Source organism: Monodelphis domestica, chromosome 4, assembly GCF_027887165.1.
Source record: "Monodelphis domestica isolate mMonDom1 chromosome 4, mMonDom1.pri, whole genome shotgun sequence".
Taxonomy (NCBI): domain Eukaryota; kingdom Metazoa; phylum Chordata; class Mammalia; order Didelphimorphia; family Didelphidae; genus Monodelphis; species Monodelphis domestica.
In genome coordinates this window covers 5,375,927-5,397,049 of record NC_077230.1, presented here as the reverse complement: position 1 = coordinate 5,397,049, position 21,123 = coordinate 5,375,927, and the positions used below count along the sequence as shown (strand labels likewise).

General features: G+C 44.9%; 2 protein-coding genes across 15 annotated transcripts in view; one reads left to right on the top strand and one right to left on the bottom strand.

Annotated features, from left to right (window-relative positions):
- Nucleotides 1–4,619: 4,619 nt before the first annotated feature.
- PIGP (phosphatidylinositol glycan anchor biosynthesis class P) lies at nucleotides 4,620–19,416 on the bottom strand. 5 transcript variants are annotated; one of them, XM_007493116.2, is made up of 5 exons: nucleotides 19,092–19,416; nucleotides 18,700–18,799; nucleotides 8,204–8,276; nucleotides 7,833–7,951; nucleotides 4,620–5,700 (listed from the first exon to the last, which is right to left on the bottom strand). In XM_007493116.2, exons 2-5 carry the CDS (start codon nucleotides 18,779–18,781, stop codon nucleotides 5,570–5,572), a joined length of 405 nt encoding a protein of 134 aa, XP_007493178.1. In that variant the 5' UTR covers nucleotides 18,782–18,799; nucleotides 19,092–19,416; the 3' UTR covers nucleotides 4,620–5,569. The 5 variants fall into 5 exon arrangements, with proteins under 5 accessions (XP_007493178.1, XP_007493181.1, XP_007493179.1 ...); XM_007493119.2 differs by having other exon boundaries at nucleotides 19,235–19,416; XM_007493117.3 differs by having other exon boundaries at nucleotides 19,131–19,383.
- Nucleotides 19,345–21,123, top strand: part of TTC3 (tetratricopeptide repeat domain 3) — a 193,218-nt gene continuing 191,439 nt past the window's right edge. For 7 of the 10 annotated variants that reach the window (XM_056797083.1, XM_056797082.1, XM_056797081.1 and 4 more), the window contains exon 1: nucleotides 19,345–19,512. In XM_056797083.1, the coding sequence (XP_056653061.1) occupies nucleotides 19,491–19,512 (22 nt within the window). In that variant the 5' untranslated portion in view covers nucleotides 19,345–19,490. The remainder of the gene's footprint in view (nucleotides 19,513–21,123) is intronic. The other 3 variants (XR_008911745.1, XM_056797079.1, XM_056797078.1) reach the window with 1 other exon arrangement.

Genomic DNA, 21,123 nt, shown 5'->3' with positions numbered 1-21,123 from the left:
CACTGAGCCACCCAGCTGCTCCCCCCCCCCCCAGTCTTTTAAAGCCCTTTGAGCATAATTTCAAATTACCTTTCAGAATGACAGGATTAATTCACAATTCTAGCAGCAATGCATTAGTGCCACATCCCCTCCAACATTTATTTTCCTTTACTTTAGTCATATTGGCCAATCTGCTAAGTGTGAGGTAGCACCTCAGCCTTGTTTTGATTTGCATTTCTCTAATTATGAGAGATTTACAACACTTTTTCATTGCCTTAATAATGGTTTTGATTTCTTTATCATATTGCCTATTCATATCCCTTGTCTATTTGTCCTTTGGGGAATAGCTTGATTTTTTTGGTACAATTGAGTTAGCTCCTTATAAATTTAAGAAATGAGACCTTTGTCAGAGGTTTTTGTTATAAAATTTCCCCCAAAATTTGTTGCTTCCCTTCCAATTTTGGTTGCATTGGTTTTGTTTGTACAGAAACATTTTAATTTGATATAATCAGAATTATTTATTTTACATTTTGTAGTGTTCCTTATCTCCTATTTGGTGTTAAATTCCTTCCTTTCTCATAGATCTGACAGATACACTATTCTATGTGTAAGGGTAATTTTAAGGTTGTGACTTAATCTAAATTAATTTGGTCGCCAGGAAATATCCCAAATAAAATACCCAAGTCAGTTTGGAAATTTTATGGCGGTTTAATTAATATAGAGGGAAGTAATTAAGGAAAAGAGAAAGGGAAAGGGTATAGAATTTCTCCTGCCTGGCCTGTGCCAAGGGGAGTTCAAAGATCTCCGCCACATGGTCTTTGAAGAAGATTAGAGGCTTTCCTAAGAGGATGGTCATTGGAAGATAAAGGAGAAAAGAATCAGCCTAAACTCCAAGAGAGTTCAGAGAAAACGCCTCACCTGAACTAAGCTTCTCCCAGTATTGTATCAAGGAAACTCACCGCTAAACCCGAACAATAACTGCCGCCACGCTAAGATGCCAAGATGCTCAGCACACTGCTGACAGAGCCACCTCTCTGCGGAAAGAGGCCGGAGACAGGAAGTGACGCAAAATATATAGACCATTTTTACATCACTTCCTGCATCTCACATGTACCAATGGTAACTTGAGCTTGACTTAGGGCAGCCTAGGGGTCTGTCAGTTGTTTCTGACTTGTCATTTGCTAGCACATGTCTATTATAGGCCATCCTCCTCAATACTTAATCCTTAAGTAGGGGTGTAGACATTCCTGTTTTGTTAGACAAAGCAGGGTGGAATAAATCTAAAGTTCACAATGTTCACTTAATTTGTTTATGTTTTCCCTCTTTATATTTAAATCATTTACTCACTCTGTGTTATTCTTTGTATAGGACAGTGATGGGCAACCTTTTGAGCTTGGTGTATCAAAATTTGCCAAAAAACGGAGCATAACTTGGGTGGTATGTCACTTCAAGAAAAAAACCCATAATTTTGCAATATTTATAGTTTAACTAACAAATGTATAATTGTAATATATAACTATTAAACTAAAAACTAATTATTTAACTTACCTGCTTAGTGACTTCTTTGTTCATCTGTCAGGCGGTTTCTTTTGTTGGTCTTGATATTATTTAACTTGTACGGGGTGCCATGAACTAAGATAAGTAAGGGGGAGGGGGAATTCTTTAACTAACCTGCCTATTAGTACTTTTTGTTGCTGAATTTCATTGGCTAAATCTTCAATTGAAGGTCGGTATTTTGTATACTTCAAGCCCAAGCAGGTACTACCAACTCTATCTGTCAATCTGTTTTCTTTTGTTGGTTTTGATTAATACTGAGAATACAGTCTCACAAAAGTATGTAGAGAGAAAAATTATGAGTAAAGCCAATTTTTCAGGGTGCTAAAAGTGTCTGGTAATTGGTTCCAGACACTCCAAATTGATTCTCCAAGTGGCATCTTTCCAGATTCTCAAGCTTTGACCTCAAGTCAACAACACCTGAGCCTAGATGCTGTCTTGAAATTCTGCAAGTTGCATCTCCAAATCATCAATCTGCATCCACTGGAAACCATTTCATTCCAAACTACTGTAGACTTAGATACTTAGACTAAGTATCATCAGGTTCCTTAATTATTTTCATGGTCTGTTCTAAGCTGAATCTTCTGAAATCTTTAAATTATTTTTCTAAAGAAAATAAATTTTTTGGTAACTTAATTGGGATGACATTGGAGAGGTAGATTAGTTTAGCTAGGATTGTCATTTTAATTATATTAAAGGCTGTTCTAGGCTGTTCTATCACTGACCTGGTCAAGTAATGAGTCTAAAACATGCTAGTACTTTATATGTATAAGAGATTAATGCTACAGAAAACCTGGAAAAGCAGATGCAATGAATGGAAGCTTGAAGATTTATCCATCAAGGAAAATTCCAGAGAAGAAGGTGACCTAGAGAATGCAGTTGAACAAGGAGACAAAAACTGCTTCTTGGTCACTCTTTTTCCTGGGACCGTGGAGAAAGAGCTAAAAGAGATTTTCTCTGCCTTTCTCTCTGATAGTCTTGGAGCTTGAATCTGAAGACCTTTGAAAGTTGTTAATAATATCCCTCTTAAAGACTATACAACTTTCCTTATTCATCTTAAGACTTATAATAGATTAGGGAAATCCTGAATTCCCTCTCTCCTATCCAAATTCCTTTTACCCCTCCTTCCTTAAAATAAATCTGTTTCTGGTATTTTAGAGAGTGAGTTATGTGTTAAAATTTCAGTCAACTTACCCATTCTGATCCCAGTTAGATTCCAAAAGAAAAAAGACAGCAGAAGTTGTTGGGGGGTGGGGGGGGGTGGGGGGAGGAGGACGGAAAGAATTCTGTCTTATTTCTTATTTCTCAGTGTGTTTGCCCAGCACCTCCAATTACCATAAAAAAAAAAACAGTAAAGAAACCATCTAATATATATGGCAAGGGTTCCATTTCATTTTGTACAGCTGCACTGGCCTTCTCAAAATACTTTGTTACTCCAGGAAAATACTTACAAGTTTTAGTTTCTACATCTCGCTTGAAAATTTTAAGTTCACTTTCAAGAGCTTTTATGTATCCAAACATAATGTCAATACTTTTGCCAAAACCTTGTAACTTCAAGTTCAGTTCATTAATATGAAGAGAGATCTGTAAAAAACATCAGGGTGTTGACCTACTTTTCATCATTGAGCTGAGGAAAGTGTGACTATAAATATTTTTGTACATGTATTTTTCCATATTATTTCTCTGGGTAAAAACCCAGTAGTGGTATGGCTGGATCAAAGAGCAGGCAGTCTTTTAAAGCCCTTTGGGCATAGTTCCAAATTGCTTTCCAGAAGGGTTGGATCAATTCACAACTCCACAAGCAATGCATGTGTACCAATTTTGCCACATCCCCTCCAAGTTATTACTTTCCTTTGCTGTCATATTAGCCAATCTGCTAGGTTTCCCACAGTTTTTTCTATGGATGTGGATAGTATTCTTTCTATGAGTTCCAGCTTCTCAACTGCCTATTAAGGAGAGGTGAATTGATATGCTACTTTGGAAAGAAGAGTAAGGAATGCAGAGGCATTTCAAAACAGAAGAAAATTATTTGTAGAGAAAAGATTAGGGTACACTGAATTAAGTTGAGAACAAGGGGAAGTATCACAAGTTCTTTTTTTATCCCTAATCCTACCCTTCTTGGTTTTTTTTTTTAAGTACCACCAATAATTCACTCAAGTTCTGACTTTCAGAATCCTCTTGAGTTACCACATCCAGTCAGTTTCTTAGTCTAGTTCCCTCCACACATCTCTTGCATCATCTCTCATCTGTACCAATTTAACAGCTTCCTAAATGGATTCTTGGTTGTCAGTCTCTTCCTCCAATATAGCCTCCACTTATATATCACATCTATCTCCCTAAGGCACAAGGACCATCAGTGGCTTCTTATGACTCTTAGGATAAAATACAAACTCCTTAGCCAGGCATTTAAAGCTCTCTACTTCCCACACTTATTTTTTATTAATACCCTTCTTGTGTTCCTTTGGCTCAACTGGTCTTTCCACTTGTTCCTCAGAATTCCAGATGCCATCAGTCACCATGCCTTCGTACAAGTTGTCCTCATGCACTCCCTAACCTTAAAATCCTTTGTTTCCTAAAGGGCTCTAGGGAGGTCACCTCCTATGGGGAAAATAGCTTCCCCCTCCCCCCCATTGCTTAATACCTTCTTCTTTCAGATAGGAACTATATTACATGTATATGTGTCATATCCACTCAAAAGAATATCAGCTCCTTGAAGGTAGATTTTGTTTTTGTCTTTATACTTCTAAAACCAATCACAGGGTCTTTTTTTTTAAACCCCCACCTTCCATCTTGGAAGCCATACTGTGTATTGGTTCCAAGGCAGAAGAGTGGTCAGGGCTAGGCCATGGGGGTCAAGTGACTTGCCCAGGGTCACACAGTTGGGAAGTCTGAGGCCAGATTCAAACCCAGGACCTCCCAGCTCTAGGCCTGGCTCTCAATTCACTGAGCCACTCAGTTGCACCCTTATCACAGTGTCTTGAATATTATTTAGTCATTATTTGTTGAACTCAATCAGATGCAATCTATTCTGTGGCAAGGAGTTTGAACACTTAGCCCACTAAGCAAATGAGAAAGGACCTAACTTATTCATTAACTACAACTTTAATGTTTTATTAGGTTCTTTGCCAGAATATAGGACATACAGTATTTTATTTCTTCCATTCATCAATACTTGAAACATCTTCCCAGAAAAATCTGACAGGGACGGGGACTGGACCCATTATTAAATTGAAATGGGGACACCCTGCCCCCTCTTCCTTCCCCCAGACAAGGAAACTCTATTTGCACCTTCTCTGTAGTATACAGTGTAACAGATAATAATGAGGGGGGATATTTGATGGTTACTTGATGACTAACAGATCAGGCAGTTATCTTCTCCTCCCTCCATACCGCCTTCCTCCCGTTTCCGCCCTCTTCAGCCTCCCTCCCCCTCGTCGTCTTCTTCCTCCTCTATCAGGGTGAGTTGGCCGTGTCTCATGAAAATCTTTCCCTTCTATCCTAAGGAAGGGTTTAGTTGGGGAAGGCAGGAAAGGTGGAGAATGGGGGGCCGAGGGATGAGGATTCCCTACGCTACCGGTTGGAGGACGTGGAGACAGAGTTCAAACGGAGAGGAATGACTGCGAGGTCCAGAGAGATGATCCGAGGCCAACAGAGAAACGAGCTCCTCGTTCCCTGGTACACGACCACCAGCAGAACCACCAGGTCCGTGGTTCAGCCAGTCGGCTTCTGCCTTCAGCAGTTTCCCGGCAACATTCCCCGCCGGCCACTGCTGCTTCCCCTTGGGCTTCCCAGTTCCTCTCCGCAGTCGTTTTAGAGTTCAACGCAGCATGCAAAGGTTAAGTGATTAGTCTGGGTCATAGAACTCCTATGTCAGAAGGGAGGCTTGAGCCCAGGCTTTCCTGGACCCAAGGCCAGGCCTCTGTCCGCTCCGCTGGATCTGCCCCCTTCTCGATGAATACAATGTATTTCAGGGGAAAAGGTCAGCAGTCACAACTTGGAAACGAATGCTTGGGGTTGAGATGTTCTCTGCGAGCCTTCAGCTCTGAGGATAAAGTCCTCTGGCAGCAATGAAGAACATCTGGTTTACTTCACTAATCGGGATATCTTTTAAGGCGAGCACAGCTTTTTCTTGAGATTTCTTCTGGGGCTGATTTTTGGCATAGTTATCTGTTAAAAAGCGAGAAAGAACACGCCTTCCGTCAGCCTGTGTCTGTGAGCCAGAGCCCTCTGGCGGCAGCAGAGAGTTCTGGGAAAAGGTCCAAGTGACTGCAGGCCCGGAGGATGGGCACTGCAGTCCTGATTGTGCACCCACAGGCCGAGCAAGCCACACGCACACAGCCGCTTCTCTTTTTCAAATGGATGTATACATTGTCATAACACAATCCGCTTCTCTTGTTTCCTACAGGGCTCTCGGTGGGCCTCCTCCTACGGGGAGCTCATCCCCTCCCCTCCTCTGCTTAACACCTTCTTCTTTCAGAGGGCCACCCCTGCCCTTTGGGCCAGTCTGTACATTTAGAAATTAAAAGGAGTTCTTGTGCTCTGACCGGGCTGGGAATGAATAATCTAGATCACAGGCTTTGATAGGAATGGAGACCAACAACCCTGAACAATAGGTAAAAGGGAAATAACCGACCTCAACCGTAGTCATCAAAATACGATAGTTAACATATTTAGGAATAAAGGCTTAAACATGCTCTTTAAACACATCTCAAACATGAAAATAAAATGTAAATGGTAGAAAAAATACATTCATTTCTCCCTAAGTAGCTTGCTAAAAACCAACATTTCGTCACAAGTGTAGGAATGCTCTTTTCCCTCAGGAAGAGCACTTCTCCCATGAGCAGACCTGATCGCAGGGCTAGGCTTCCTGAAGTCACTGGCCCCCCGGGATGGTTTTCTGGCACTATTATTTATGCGAGCCTTTGTGATCCATTTTGCCTCAGAGCCATTGTTATGGGAGCATGGCCGGGAAGGTTGTCGTGGCAGATCATCTAAAAATGATTTCTAGAAGGTGTGTGTTCTTATAGGGCTGCTAGGTGGTTCCGAGAATAGAGTGCCGGGTCTGGCGTCAGACTCATCTTCCTGAGCGAAAATCTGGCTGTGTGACGAGGTTACTTAACCCTATTTACCTCCGTTTCCTATCTGAAAATGAACTGGAGAAGGAAATTGCAAGCCATTCCATGCATCTGCCAAAAAAACTCCAACGAGGCTCATGAGAAGTTGGAGACAAAAGAAAATGACCAGAAAACAACAAACAAAATATATTCTTATGAGAAAGAATCAATCGACATTCCCAAAACGAAAGCAGGAAGCCTATTTTTCTCTACCAAATTTCTAACTGTGAACGGACCTGGCTTTTTAGATTTTGTATGGCATAGTGGAAAGACCCCTGGAATGAGAGTCAAAAGGCCTGAAGGCCCATCATGGAAAGGAGATTTGTTCCCAGAAGACAGGACTGGGAATGATAAGCTGAAATGATAAAAGGCCCATTTGAGGTCTGATCTTAAGAAAATAGTACAAATAATTAAAGTGGAATGGGTCGCCTCCAGAGGTGGTGAGATCTCTACTGAAATTCTTGGTTGAATGACCACTTGGGCATTTTGCAGTGGGGATTCTCATTCAAGTATGGGTTAGACGAGATGCCTACTGAGGTCCCCGTCAACTCTAAGATTCTGTGCAAATTACCTTAACATCTTTTAACCTCAGTTTCCTTATCCAGAAAAGAGGGGATAATCACACCTGTCCTATTTACTCCAGAGGGTAATTATTCAAGATCAGATGAAGTAATGCATGAATAAGCCCACTGCAAATTATACAAAGCTATTCAAATACAGGATGGGTATAATTATTATTATTGGAACAAAATGATAGAAACATGCCTCATTGTTCAAACATGACATTTTCTTCACTCAAACAATTTCAATAATATAATAACTTATATTAAATAAGTCAATATATAATAATAATAGACACCATTGAGTGATTTAAAGTTTGCAAAGCATTGTATATATGCTATTTCATTTGATCTTCACCACCACCTTGTGAGGTAGGTACTATTATTATTATTACTATTATTAATCTCATTTTACAGATGAAGAAATTGAGGCTGAAAGAAGTTAAGCGACTTGTTCAGTCATATAGCTAGGAAGCATATGGAGGGATTTGAACTCAGGTCTTCTCGATTCCAAGTCCAGGACTCTTACCTACTGTATTGCTGAAGTGCCTTGCTATATTTATATTTTTCAATTCTTTGCTAAATTTTAAAAAAGATGATCTGTTCTAAGCATTATGTATTTTACCTGTGACTGTATGAACAGAGTCCAGTCGAGAAGTATTCACCATGTTAATTCCAAATATCAATATGTAAGTAATTACTATAGTAATGAGGAGGTAGACTGGCAAAGCAACTGCCCAGTACCTGTAGAACAGAATATTAAAGTAAATAAGACATATTTTTAAGAGTTACAATTCTCAAAGTCCCCAAAGCCACCTCTGTTAACCCCTGGTGCTGAAGTCATCTGGGTAGAATTTTCATGCTGTACTAACATTTACGAGTACTAAAGAGTCATTCAAGAGAAATATCAGTGTTTGGATTTTTTAAGAAAACCAAAAGCCGATCAGATGGCAGCAAAATTCATCTAATGTTACGAAGGCTATGTTTCCAACTTACTTTTGTGGCCAGTATGTCAGTCCTATGGAGTTTAACCAAGTCTCAGGAATAAAGGCCCATACAAGATATAGCACTGTACAGAAGACAAACAAATGGAAAAATGGTATTAATAAAGCACATATTCTGTCTATTATTTAAAGTCTGGCTCGAGATCTTAATAAGACGTCTTTAATTATGAAAGCTAAAAATGATCTTTCCGTCCTCTGAAGTCTTTACAAGGAGGACGTCTCTGTAGTGGGTGGGCCCTTGTCTTCTGGGCACTTATCAACAGGTCTTGAACTAGAGGGATTGATACAGACTGTATATTCCCCCCCCTAGTCTCTTGGCTCCCGGGACTCCAAGTTATTACCTAGAGCGGCTTGTATCTATCGGTTGGAATAAAGAGAAGATTAACAAAGACCTGGCAGCATGCCTATGGAGGAACGTGACTAATCCATGCTGTAGGATGGGGCTCGTAGCCCAGGGCGCTACACACCGTGAACAATGACGAGGAATTGCAGAAAGGGACTCGACATTCCAGAAAGCTTTCAACCCTAATTCCATACTAGCTAGAGGGAAAAAAGAGGTCAGAACTGTGAAAAGTAGAAGGTCTGGGTCCACGTGAAAACCGCTCAGCCTTAGCACCTACTAAATAGTATCGACTTCTTGTTGACGAACCAGTCAGCTGGGGCTCGGTTTTGTGCTGAGAGGAAACCCCAGCAACTTTTGTAAAACGGCACTGAAAAGATAGGAAACTTACTTTACTGAACAAAAACAGAGAAGTGCAATTATTACTAGAATTCTTCAGAACCTACTTACTAGCAAATCCAACGTTTATTAGTGAAACAATAGGGCCAAATAACATGTTGAAGGCAAGAACACCTCTGGAAATTAGGCGAGATTTTTACATTTCTTTATTTTTTTAACAATTTCTTCTCTATATCACTAGCACTGTCTTCTAGATCCCTTTCTGTACTCAATTACATTATAAGGTTTACTCAGAATATGTTTTTTCTGTAACAAACGTATAGTTTAAAAATATGTATTAATATTGTCAGCTGAACGGGTTAAAACCCATTAAATATTTGATGCGGTTGCCTCAACATAGGCAACAATCACAATTGTACTAATCACTTATTTACATAATAATTTCCAATTGTCTACTATAATGGTTTTCCCAACTTATTTTTGGCAGAGCCAGTGAACAATTTAGGTAGGGTTTAAATGATCGTACTATAACGTGAAACTGCCGACTGGCACAACACTAAAGGGAAAGCACTGATTTCCCTCTAAGCTCCTTTGATCATTATTTCTACGCTTTGAAATGTTAGTGAGTGTTACTGTTGCTTGTGGGCAACTTCTATTCCTTTCTTGGTTAGGATCTGTGCTGCAAAGTCTTCTGCGTGTTGCCTAGGATACCGAGAGGTGAAGCGACCGGCCCATGGTCACACGGACAACCAACCAAAAGGCATTACTCGAGCTTCTACCATGAGCCAGACAAAAGAGAAGGACAAAAACGACAGCCCCTACTTCAGGGAGCTTACCGCGCCCGAGGGAGATCACGTGTACACAAATCAGCAACTATGTCGCTGTCTTGTGGAGGAGGAAGCTAACAGCTAGGAGGGTCAGGAAAGGGTTCATTTAGGAAGCGTCGCTTGAGCAGAGTTTTGAAGGAAGCAGAGGGGTGAGGTGGGAGAGCATTAGAGGCCTACCAAGGTGTGAAGAGAGAAATCGACCCAACCTAGGACAGATAAGGGGTGCTTCCCAGCTGACCTAAGCAATGAACACCGCTTCTGGGTGTCTCTGTTCTTTGAGGGCTGTGACTATTTTGTGCTGCTATAAACGTTGTCTAGTGCTTTGGGGTATAAAGGAAGGTCTCTCACAGTGCTCAGGGTCCTCTGGGCATGACCAGGGGCCCGGCCCCCCACAATAAACCTCTTTCTTTATGGCTTGTACATCTTGCTCATCATTCACGGACCTGTGGTCAGGAAAAATTACGCAGCCTAGGAAGTGTCTGAGGCCAGATCTGAACCCAGGACCTCCCAGCTCTAGGCCTGGCTCTCCATCCACGGAGCCAGCCAGCTGCCCTCCGCCCCCCTCGGCCCAACTATTCCTTCTGACAAGATGGCCAAATACAAGCTATGCGCACCATGGAAGAGAATGCAACTTTGGTAGTAGGGAAGGGGACGGGGAGAGTCACTCCCTGCAGTTCCCTGGCACAATAACCATCCCCCTCAGCTTTCCCAGCGCTTTCTCCACCCTTACACTCACGTGATACTAGAATTTACTTCTCAGTCCCCAAAAGGGGCTTTCCTAAGGAAGCACTATAACATAGTGGGAGGGCCCTGTCTCTGGCTAGGCATCTCCCTTGAAAGGAAAAGGTAAGAGGCCAGAGGGGGCGATCCATTTGCCCCAAAAGGCCGTCTCCCATCACGAGGAGACTCCCACTTTTTGCTAAAATGGTCTGATGTCGAGCCTCAACTGTGCTAAAAACAGGATAAAGATAGGCAAAAGATACTCTGCCCTCCAGGAGCTCACCATCGAATGGGAGGAGGCCAAACACCATCCAACATACAACAAGCTATATACGGGGTAAACAGGAAGAAGAACGCAGAGAAGGAAAGTATTAGAATGAAGAGGGTTTGGGAGAGACTACCTGTAGAACACAGGACTTTAGGAGTTAAAGGCAGCCAGGGGAGCGAGCAGATGGAGGTGAGGAGGGAAAGGATCCCCGGAACGAGGGACAAGAGAAAACGCCTGGAGCAGGTTGTTGGAGGAACAGCCACCGAATGGAGAAGTGTGGGGCTGGGAATAGTGTAAGAAGACTGAAAGGGGAGGGTGAAGATCACCAGGGCTCTGGAAGACAGAAAAGATCCTGGAGGCCACAGAGAGCCATTGGAGTTTTTAGTGGGTGGGGCTGACACTGGTGGCTGAATGGAGGATGCTCTGGACTGGCAGAAGACATACAGCATCCTAGCAGGGCTGGAAGGATCTAGGGAGGGTTTTTCAGGTTGGGGGAGATACACATATGCTGATAACCAGCAGGGAATGAGTCAGTAGACAGGAAAAGATGGACAATGAGTGAGGATGATGGAGAAGGCAATCTACTGAAGGACAGAGGGCGGGATAACCTGAGCAAATAGAGGGGTTAGGGTTGGTAAAGAGCAAGATTATTTCATCTCGTGAAGAAGATAGTACCAGAAGGCCTAGAGGTGATAGGAAATGAAGAGGGCAAAAGAGGGAACTCAGAGCAAATGACTTCAATTTTTTCCTGAAAACACAAGGCGAGGTTCTTACCGCAGAGAATGGATGTGGGGGCGCAGGTAGGCATGAGAGGTTTGAGAAGATATGAAAAGGTGTAGAAGAACTGCCACAGAGAATGGGATACTGAGCTAATAAGGTAGGTACAGAAAGAGTGCTTAGCGTAGCAAGGGACTTACTGAGGTTGTGAAACAAACTTCTAGTGGACCTAATCATGACTTTTTCCATCTTTGTTCCGTAGCAGCAAAGGGAGTGAAGGATGAGAACGATCCAAGGCTGAGGCTTGCCTGGGTGGAATCAACGGTATGATAAAGGGGCTAGAGATTCAAGATAAGAGAACAGAGTTGTGTTAAATTGGTTCAGCATGGGGTCAAGACAAGAAGAGGAGAGTAGCTAGTGCAGGGGTCATGGTCTGGGAGACAAATGAGGGGTCAAAAGAGTAAAGATCACCGTACAGACTGGGGTTTTGTAAGGGAAAATAGAGGGAGAGGAGAAAAGCCAGTGGATTATGGTCAGATAAGGGGATTAAAGAATTTATTTTTAGCAAAGAATTGATGTTGTTTTTTAATTTTTATTTTAAAAAGTTTTTTTAGAATATTTTCCTATGGTTACATGATTGCTGTTCTCCTCCTCCCTTCTTCCTTCCCCCTCCTGGAGCTGACAAGCAATTCCACTGGTTTATACATGTTTTATTACTCCAAACCTAGGTGCATATTATTCATATTTGTAATAGAGCAGTCTTTAAAAAACCACAACCCCAAATCACAGACCAATATAACCAAGTGATAAATCGCGTTTTTCTTTTGCGTTTCTCCTCCCATTGTTCTTTCTCTAGATGTGGATAGCATAGATGTTTAATAGGAGATGGTCAGATTAAGTGTATGACGACTGTCTTTGTATGGTTGGGGTGAGGTAGATAAACAGCTCTTGACAAGTAAATAGCTCGAAGAACTGAGTGGTTAAGGTAATTGGGGGAAGATTCAAAACACATGTTGAAGTCCCCTAGTGTGAGGGCTGGAGCTGAGGAGAAAAACTGTGAGCCAGGCGAAATAAAATCGAGGAAGAAAGGGAAGGGTGGGGTTCGAGAGACAACTGCTACTAGGATTTGTACCGAATAGCAGGAACCTCAAATCAAATCGGGAGGAAGGGGGAGAATCTGGAAGTGGCAATAAGGAGGGCAGACTATAGCAACTCCCTTACCTTGATCAGTGAGCAAAGGGCAGTCCTCAAAAGGTGAGTCATCAGAGGAGAGCTAGGTTTGAGAAATAACTAGTAGACAGAAGTGAGTGAGAGGAAAAGATTTAGGATGAAGGGAAGTTTGTTGTTTAAGGAACTGGCATTCCAGAGGGCACCATGAAAGGGCTGAATAGTGTCTGGCTACAATTTTGTGGTGGAAGGGTTGAGAAAGACGGGAATAAGGAATCAGGAGATAGAGGGCATGGAATGGAGTTTGGATGATGACCTATAGGAGTCAGAATTCCTGAGAGCTGAAGAACATGGCCAGGTATAAAAATGTTCATCTTTGAGTACAGGGTTCCACTTCACTCCCTAAAGGAGGCTAGAGATACTGCCTGAGGCAAATGTAGTACCAGATGTTTTCTGACTAACTGACTAGTCAGAGTACCTGGATTCATATGATGGTACTTATTAACTATATGATCTTTGGAAAGTCACTTAACCCTTCTCAGTCTCAGGTTCTTCATCTGTAAAATGAGAGTGGTGAAGTAGATGGTCCCTGAGGCCCCTTCTAATCCTCCATCTATGATTCTGAGTCTGGAGAACGTTGGCTTTGAGAGTTTCTCTGTGGGTAATTATTTGGAAAGAAAAAATGAAAATAAACAAATGTAAAAAGAAATGAAAGAAGACTTAAATGTCCCTCTCCTTTTTCCAAGGAGTAATTCTTTACTAGGAAATCTTTCTTCTTAGAATAGAAGCTCTTAACCTTTCTGGTGTGTCTTTTGGCAACCTGGTGAAGCTTCTGGACCACTTCTGAGATAAATGTATTTAAATGCATAAAATAAAACTCAAACAATTGCAAAAGAAACCCTAGTAGTTGGGATTCATGAACATATCCCATGAACTACCTTCTCTATCTGTGTGCAAAAAGATCTACCGAGGCCATTTGCTTCAGCTGTAAATTCTCATCAACTGCTCTGGTAGGTTGGGAGTGGAAAGGGGTTGGAAAAAGGGAGAAATTTCTTCTTTCCCCCTTGCTACACTGTGAAAGAAGCGAAACAGCGTCTGGAAGAGTAAGAACATACATTGGTCTAGTATCTCACTTTGTTTTTTGACGAAAGGTTTTCTGACAAAATTCCATCTCCTGAGTCTCAATCATCAGGAACTTCCAAGAGAATAGTGAGGAAAGTCATTCCTCATGGATGTGTCCTTCCAATTTCTCTACTACCATAATTTTATCAAGTTGCAGGAAGAACTCACCAAATTAATCAGATTCCCTAATTAACTATATCTTATGATTCTAAAACTTGAGACTTAAAGCATCCTCTTCTAATTATATTCCAGTTGTAGAGTTAACCAAAATGACAATGGCCTAAAGAACTGTATTCCTTTGGAATGGGATATCGGAGGAGGTGAGCCCCAGTGCCCCCTCTGGACAGCACACAGTTAATGCTGTGCAACTGTTCATATTTCAGACTTTCAGGTGCAGGCCAGAGCACTCCATAAATCACATTTCAAATGGGGTGTATGGGTATTCAAGGAGGACGAGCATCTCGGGTGTGAGGGTTTAGCAAACTTTTCAGGGCTGCTCATTCATCTTTGGTGTTCACCTGGTACTCAACTCTCCCTTGTGGCTCCAGGAAGCTGTAGTATGTACAGCAGCCACATGCTGGTGAATTATCTTGACAGATAGGCTTAACCAGGTTGAGGAAAACTGATGGGCCACAAATCCTTCCGTGAGCTAGGTGCTGTCTACCCCAAGCATATGAAAACATCCCCCCTGTGAACAAGGCAGACGAGATCAATTTGTTCCAACAGCCACGAAAGGGGCAGAAGCAGGCACTTTGGAGAATAAGAGCTTAAGACACCAGGTTCCTCCGTTGCACCCTGGGCCGTAAGTCATCTTGACTTTTGTTTTGCCACTAGACTTTGATGACTTTGAAAGAGGGTGAGGCTGACAACTTTGTGCAGCTCTGCCTCATTTAAAACCAACCCATGCACAAATCAAGACATCACCCTGTGATATCACCAGCCTTCTTAGAAAAAAAGGAAAAACACCCAATTTCAAACACTTTCTAGAAAAGTTGTGGTTGGCTTTGCTGAATTTACATGTTTATGAAAAGGCCAGCAATGTAGCTTTTATAAATAATATTATTATCATCAGGTCCAGACACGACTTTATCAGTGTGGGGAATTCTATTTGTAAATTATCTATACTCTACTGATTCAGATCAGCTTATCTTACTGAGTTACCCGGAGTTATTTGAGAGAAGCTTCCACACTTGCTCAGCCAGTGTGTGTCCGAGGCAGGATCATTACCCTGATCCTCACAAGTTCTGGGCCAGGCCTCTAACCAGGGATCTAAATAACCTCTTGTGGTAGGTAAAGGAATATTAAAAAAAAAATTCTGTTTTTAACACTCTGATGCTGGGATCACCATTGACAATGTCTGGAGGAGCCTTTAGGAGCCTCTGACCCAATGGATCACACAGGACAATGTCTGGAGGGCCCTTTAGGAGCCTCTGACCCAATGGATCACACATGACAATGTCTGGAGGCGCCTTTGGGAGCCTCTGACCCAATGGATCACACATGACAATGTCTGGAGGGCCCTTTAGGAGCCTCTGACCCAATGGATCACCCATGACAATGTCGGGAGGAGCCTTTAGGAGCCTCTGACCCAATGGATCACCCATGACAATGTCTGGAGGGGCCTTTAGGAGCCTCTGACCCAATGGATCACCCATGACAATGTCTGGAGGGGCCTTTGGGAGCCTCTGACCCAATGGATCACCCATGACAATGTCGGGAGGAGCCTTTAGGAGCCTCTGACCCAATGGATCACACATGACAATGTCTGGAGGGCCCTTTAGGAGCCTCTGACCCAATGGATCACACAGGACAATGTCTGGAGGGGCCTTTGGGAGCCTCTGACCCAATGGATCACACAGGACAATGTCTGGAGGAGCCTTTAGGAGCCTCTGACCCAATGGATCACACATGACAATGTCTGGAGGTGCCTTTGGGAGCCTCTGACCCAATGGATCACCAATGACAATATCTGGAGGGGCCTTTGGGAGCCTCTGACCCAATGGATCACACAGGACAATGTCTGGAGGCGCCTTTGGGAGCCTCTGACCCAATGGATCACACAGGACAATGTCTGGAGGAGCCTTTGGGAGCCTCTGACCCAATGGATCACACAGGACAATGTCTGGAGGCGCCTTTGGGAGCCTCTGACCCAATGGATCACCAATGACAATGTCTGGAGGGCCCTTTAGGAGCCTCTGACCCAATGGATCACCCATGACAATGTCTGGAGGGCCCTTTAGGAGCCTCTGACCCAATGGATTACACATGACAATGTCTGGAGGGGCCTTTAGGAGCCTCTGACCCAATGGATCACAGATGACAATGTCTGGAGGGCCCTTTAGGAGCCTCTGACCCAATGGATCACACATGACAATGTCTGGAGGGCCCTTTAGGAGCCTCTGACCCAATGGATCACCCATGACAATGTCGGGAGGAGCCTTTAGGAGCCTCTGACCCAATGGATCACCCATGACAATGTCTGGAGGGGCCTTTAGGAGCCTCTGACCCAATGGATCACCCATGACAATGTCTGGAGGGGCCTTTGGGAGCCTCTGACCCAATGGATCACCCATGACAATGTCGGGAGGAGCCTTTAGGAGCCTCTGACCCAATGGATCACACAGGACAATGTCTGGAGGGGCCTTTAGGAGCCTCTGACCCAATGGATCACACAGGACAATGTCTGGAGGGGCCTTTGGGAGCCTCTGACCCAATGGATCACCATTGACAATGTCTGGAGGCGCCTTTGGGAGCCTGACCCAATGGATCACCATTGACAATGTCTGGAGGGCCCTTTAGGAGCCTCTGACCCAATGGATCACAGATGACAATGTCTGGAGGGCCCTTTAGGAGCCTCTGACCCAATGGATCACAGATGACAATGTCTGGAGGGCCCTTTAGGAGCCTCTGACCCAATGGATTACACATGACAATGTCTGGAGGGGCCTTTAGGAGCCTCTGACCCAATGGATCACACATGACAATGTCTGGAGGGGCCTTTGGGAGTCTCTGACCCAATGGATCACAGATGACAATGTCTGGAGGGCCCTTTAGGAGCCTCTGACCCAATGGATTACACATGACAATGTCTGGAGGGGCCTTTGGGAGCCTCTGACCCAATGGATCACCATTGACAATGTCTGGAGGCGCCTTTGGGAGCCTGACCCAATGGATCACCATTGACAATGTCTGGAGGCGCCTTTGGGAGCCTCTGACCCAATGGATCACACAGGACAATGTCTGGAGGAGCCTTTGGGAGCCTCTGACCCAATGGATCACCAATGACAATGTCTGGAGGGGCCTTTGGGAGCCTCTGACCCAATGGATCACCAATGACAATGTCTGGAGGGGCCTTTGGGAGCCTCTGACCCAATGGATCACCCATGACAATGTCTGGAGGGGCCTTTAGGAGCCTCTGACCCAATGGATCACATATGACAATGTCTGGAGGGGCCTTTAGGAGCCTCTGACCCAATGGATCACACATGACAATGTCTGAAGGGGCCTTTAGGAGCCTCTGACCCAATGGATCACCAATGACAATATCTGGAGGGGCCTTTGGGAGCCTCTGACCCAATGGATCACATATGACAATGTCTGGAGGGGCCTTTGGGAGCCTCTGACCCAATGGATCACCCATGACAATGTCTGGAGGAGCCTTTGGGAGCCTCTGACCCAATGGATCACCCATGACAATGTCTGGAGGGGCCTTTGGGAGCCTCTGACCCAATGGATCACCCATGACAATGTCTGGAGGGCCCTTTAGGAGCCTCTGACCCAATGGATCACATATGACAATGTCTGGAGGGGCCTTTGGGAGCCTCTGACCCAATGGATCACACATGACAATGTCTGGAGGGGCCTTTGGGAGCCTCTGACCCAATGGATCACATATGACAATGTCTGGAGGGGCCTTTAGGAGCCTCTGACCCAATGGATCACACAGGACAATGTCTGAAGGGGCCTTTAGGAGCCTCTGACCCAATGGATCACCAATGACAATATCTGGAGGGGCCTTTGGGAGCCTCTGACCCAATGGATCACATATGACAATGTCTGGAGGGGCCTTTGGGAGCCTCTGACCCAATGGATCACCCATGACAATGTCTGGAGGAGCCTTTGGGAGCCTCTGACCCAATGGATCACCCATGACAATGTCTGGAGGGGCCTTTGGGAGCCTCTGACCCAATGGATCACCCATGACAATGTCTGGAGGGCCCTTTAGGAGCCTCTGACCCAATGGATCACATATGACAATGTCTGGAGGGGCCTTTGGGAGCCTCTGACCCAATGGATCACACATGACAATGTCTGGAGGGGCCTTTGGGAGCCTCTGACCCAATGGATCACACATGACAATGTCTGGAGGAGCCTTTGGGAGCCTCTGACCCAATGGATCACCCATGACAATGTCTGGAGGGGCCTTTGGGAGCCTCTGACCCAATGGATCACCCATGACAATGTCTGGAGGGCCCTTTAGGAGCCTCTGACCCAATGGATCACATATGACAATGTCTGGAGGGCCCTTTAGGAGCCTCTGACCCAATGGATCACACAGGACAATGTCTGGAGGGCCCTTTAGGAGCCTCTGACCCAATGGATCACATATGACAATGTCTGGAGGGCCCTTTAGGAGCCTCTGACCCAATGGATCACACAGGACAATGTCTGGAGGGGCCTTTAGGAGCCTCTGACCCAATGGATCACCAATGACAATATCTGGAGGGGCCTTTGGGAGCCTCTGACCCAGTGCCTCATCCTACAGATGGAAATGAAGGCCCAGCGAGCCTGAGCCTTTGCTCAAGATCACAGAAGTGAAATCGCAGGAGTTAAAGCGAGGCTCTGTTCCCGACCTTCCCCGCACCACAAACCCGAAGGTGAGAAAGAAGGCGGGAAGGGCGCCTGGTTTTGCTGCCCAAGTCGGGGTCCCGCTACCCCACAGGAAGCTTTCCACGCCTCCTCTCGGGCCAGGCAGCACGCATACTCACTGAAGCCAAACTGGGAGCTCAAGAAAAGCACGAAGCCATAGATGGCTCTTTCGGGCAGTGGCGATGGGGAGTTTTCAACCATCGTGTCCGCCTGAGGGACCTGTGGGAAGAGAGCACAAGGCGGCGATACTCGTCACGATCTCCCTCGGAACCTGGCCGAACACTTCGCCCTGCGGGGACTTGGTTTCTTCTGGATCCCGCCAGCCCGCCTACGCGCGGGTCTGACCACATCAGATGCCCCTCGCACGCCCGGAGCCTTCCGCTTCTAGAACTGGGCTGTTCGGAAGGCGGACGGTCTTTCGGGCCCCGGGGCGGGGGGAGGGGAGAAGCGGGTTCCCCGGGGCCTGGCACCGCGGGCACTGCGGAGGAAGGGGAGGGGAGGGCAGGGGCACCTTTTCTCTCCTCTCTACAGCACCAACATCGTGACGCACCAGCTTCCCTTCCTGCCAGCGCCAGAATCACTAGGCCGAACCTGTGTGCGCAGGTGCCACTGCAGCAGGCCGGAGAGGGGGGAAAGAGCCGGTTCAGTCACTACCTAAAGCTTTTCTGCTCCGCGGCGCTTTGCAGGGACTCTCGGGTGGGGCGGATTGCGGCAGGGGTGGGGGGGAGGAGGCGGGGGGAAGTAGGAGCGGGCCTGGGGCGGTGCCAGGCGCGCCTGCGCGCTATCCACGTGACTCCTTCTCTGCTCCTTCCTCTAGTCGCCCCGCGCCCTCCCCTGCTCTGGAGTCAGTGACGTGGTGCTGACGGCTGCCTCCGGACCGAAATCTGCTTCTGACTCTGGACTCGGACAAATGCTCGCCAGCGGCGGGTCCGGTGAGTGTGTGTCTTTGTGTGTATATATGTATGTGTGTGTGTCCTTGTGCGCGTCCGTGCGCAAGTGGCTGGCTGCGTGTGGCCTTCCCGCGGCGAGTGTTGTCTCACTTGTATGTTTTTGCACACACCCTTCATATATGTATAGGTGCCCCGCCTCCCTGCACGTATGTGTGCTGTGTTTCTTGACCCTTTGGTCCTTCCCCCATTTCCCTCCTGTATGTCTTTGTGTGTGGCTTGCGTGTTCCTTCTACATGCGTTTTCCATCCATACGCCCCGTCATACGTGCCCCCCATTTGCGTGTTCAAATGCAAATGTTCCTCTGCCACTTGTTATTGTGGGAGAGGCCATTATGCTCAGGCCAGTCTATCTGCCTGACAGGAAATAAAATCTTCCTGGGCCCTTCACTCCTCCTCTCCTCTTCCCAAGCCATCTCAGCTTGTTTTGGACATTTTCTCCCTTCCGCAGGTGGATATTAAGAAAGGCGCTGAGTAGGGACCATAGGCTGATGGTCTGGGAAATCAGCTGTATGGGATAGAGGGCCAGTGATACAGATCAGGTTCTGCCCTTTTAACCTGTGATCAAAAACGTGTGCTCCAAAAGCACATCAGTGTTCATAACTATGGACTTAGATGGATATAAACTCGAGGGGGGATTTTTTTTCCTTTTTAGCCCTTGGAATTTAGTATTCTCAGCTTTATCCCTAGACAGCTCAATATAAAGAACTGAGCTTGAAGTTCAAGGGTTCAAATCCTGTTTCTATTACACACTAGCCACAAAGGCATGAACAAGTCCTTTCATTTCTCAATGTTATAAGCAGTTCTCCTAGACTTTCAGTTCCAGACCAATTCCCTTTCACTAGTGACTGATAAGTACCCTGCATTTATTGGTTCATAGATCCAAATTTTAAAAATCTTCAGTGATTGTAGTTGTTAAATTCGAATTGAAGGAAAGAAAAGGCTGGATCAATATGAGAACAATGTGTGGATTCTTTTCTATAGTAAGTCAGTAAATGACAAATCTTTTGCAAACTTCATAGCCCAATATTTCAAGGATCTGTGATGTTATAGTTATAGATAATCTTGTCTTTATTAACGAGTAGATGATCAAGAGAAACAGTAGCCAAAAAATTAATTACCTTTCCTGGCAACCTAATGGCAACTTTGATAGGCTGTCACTTTGGAAGATAAATAGGCCCATATTTTTCTAAAGCCTTTTCAGCTTTGGAGCATCTAATAGGGATTCCTTTTTATTGCCATGACTTTTCCGGTTCTTTGGTCAAGATCAAGTTTTGATGGCAATATTGGTATATGACATTAGTGGAAGAAACCTCAATTAGTATATTTTGGTGCCTGTGGGAGATGCTTGGAGATACAGAATTAGTGAAGCAATCCTTGCTCTCAAAGAACTTAACATCCTAATAGGGGAAGACAGCATACAATTTTCTGTATTTTAAAAAATACATGAAAAAAGATAAAAGGCAACCATAGGAGGGGTTGGGGGAAGGCACTATCACTTAATAACTCTTGAAGAAGATGGTATTTAAACTGAATAGGAAAATGGGGATTCAAAATGTGGTATGGAGGAAGTACTTTTCAAATATGGGAGATAACC

Bases quoted from the DNA above. Each gene is read 5' to 3' on its own strand.
- PIGP (XM_007493116.2), bottom strand. From the start codon at position 18,781: ATGGTTGAAAACTCCCCATCGCCACTGCCCGAAAGAGCCATCTATGGC. The intron at 8,277-18,699 runs GTGAGTATGCGT...TCTTCTGTACAG, and splicing joins GAGCTCCCAGTTTGGCTTCA to TGCTATATCTTGTATGGGCC. The intron at 5,701-7,832 runs GTAAAATACATA...GCTTTTTAACAG, and splicing joins CTCTGTTCATACAGTCACAG to ATAACTATGCCAAAAATCAG.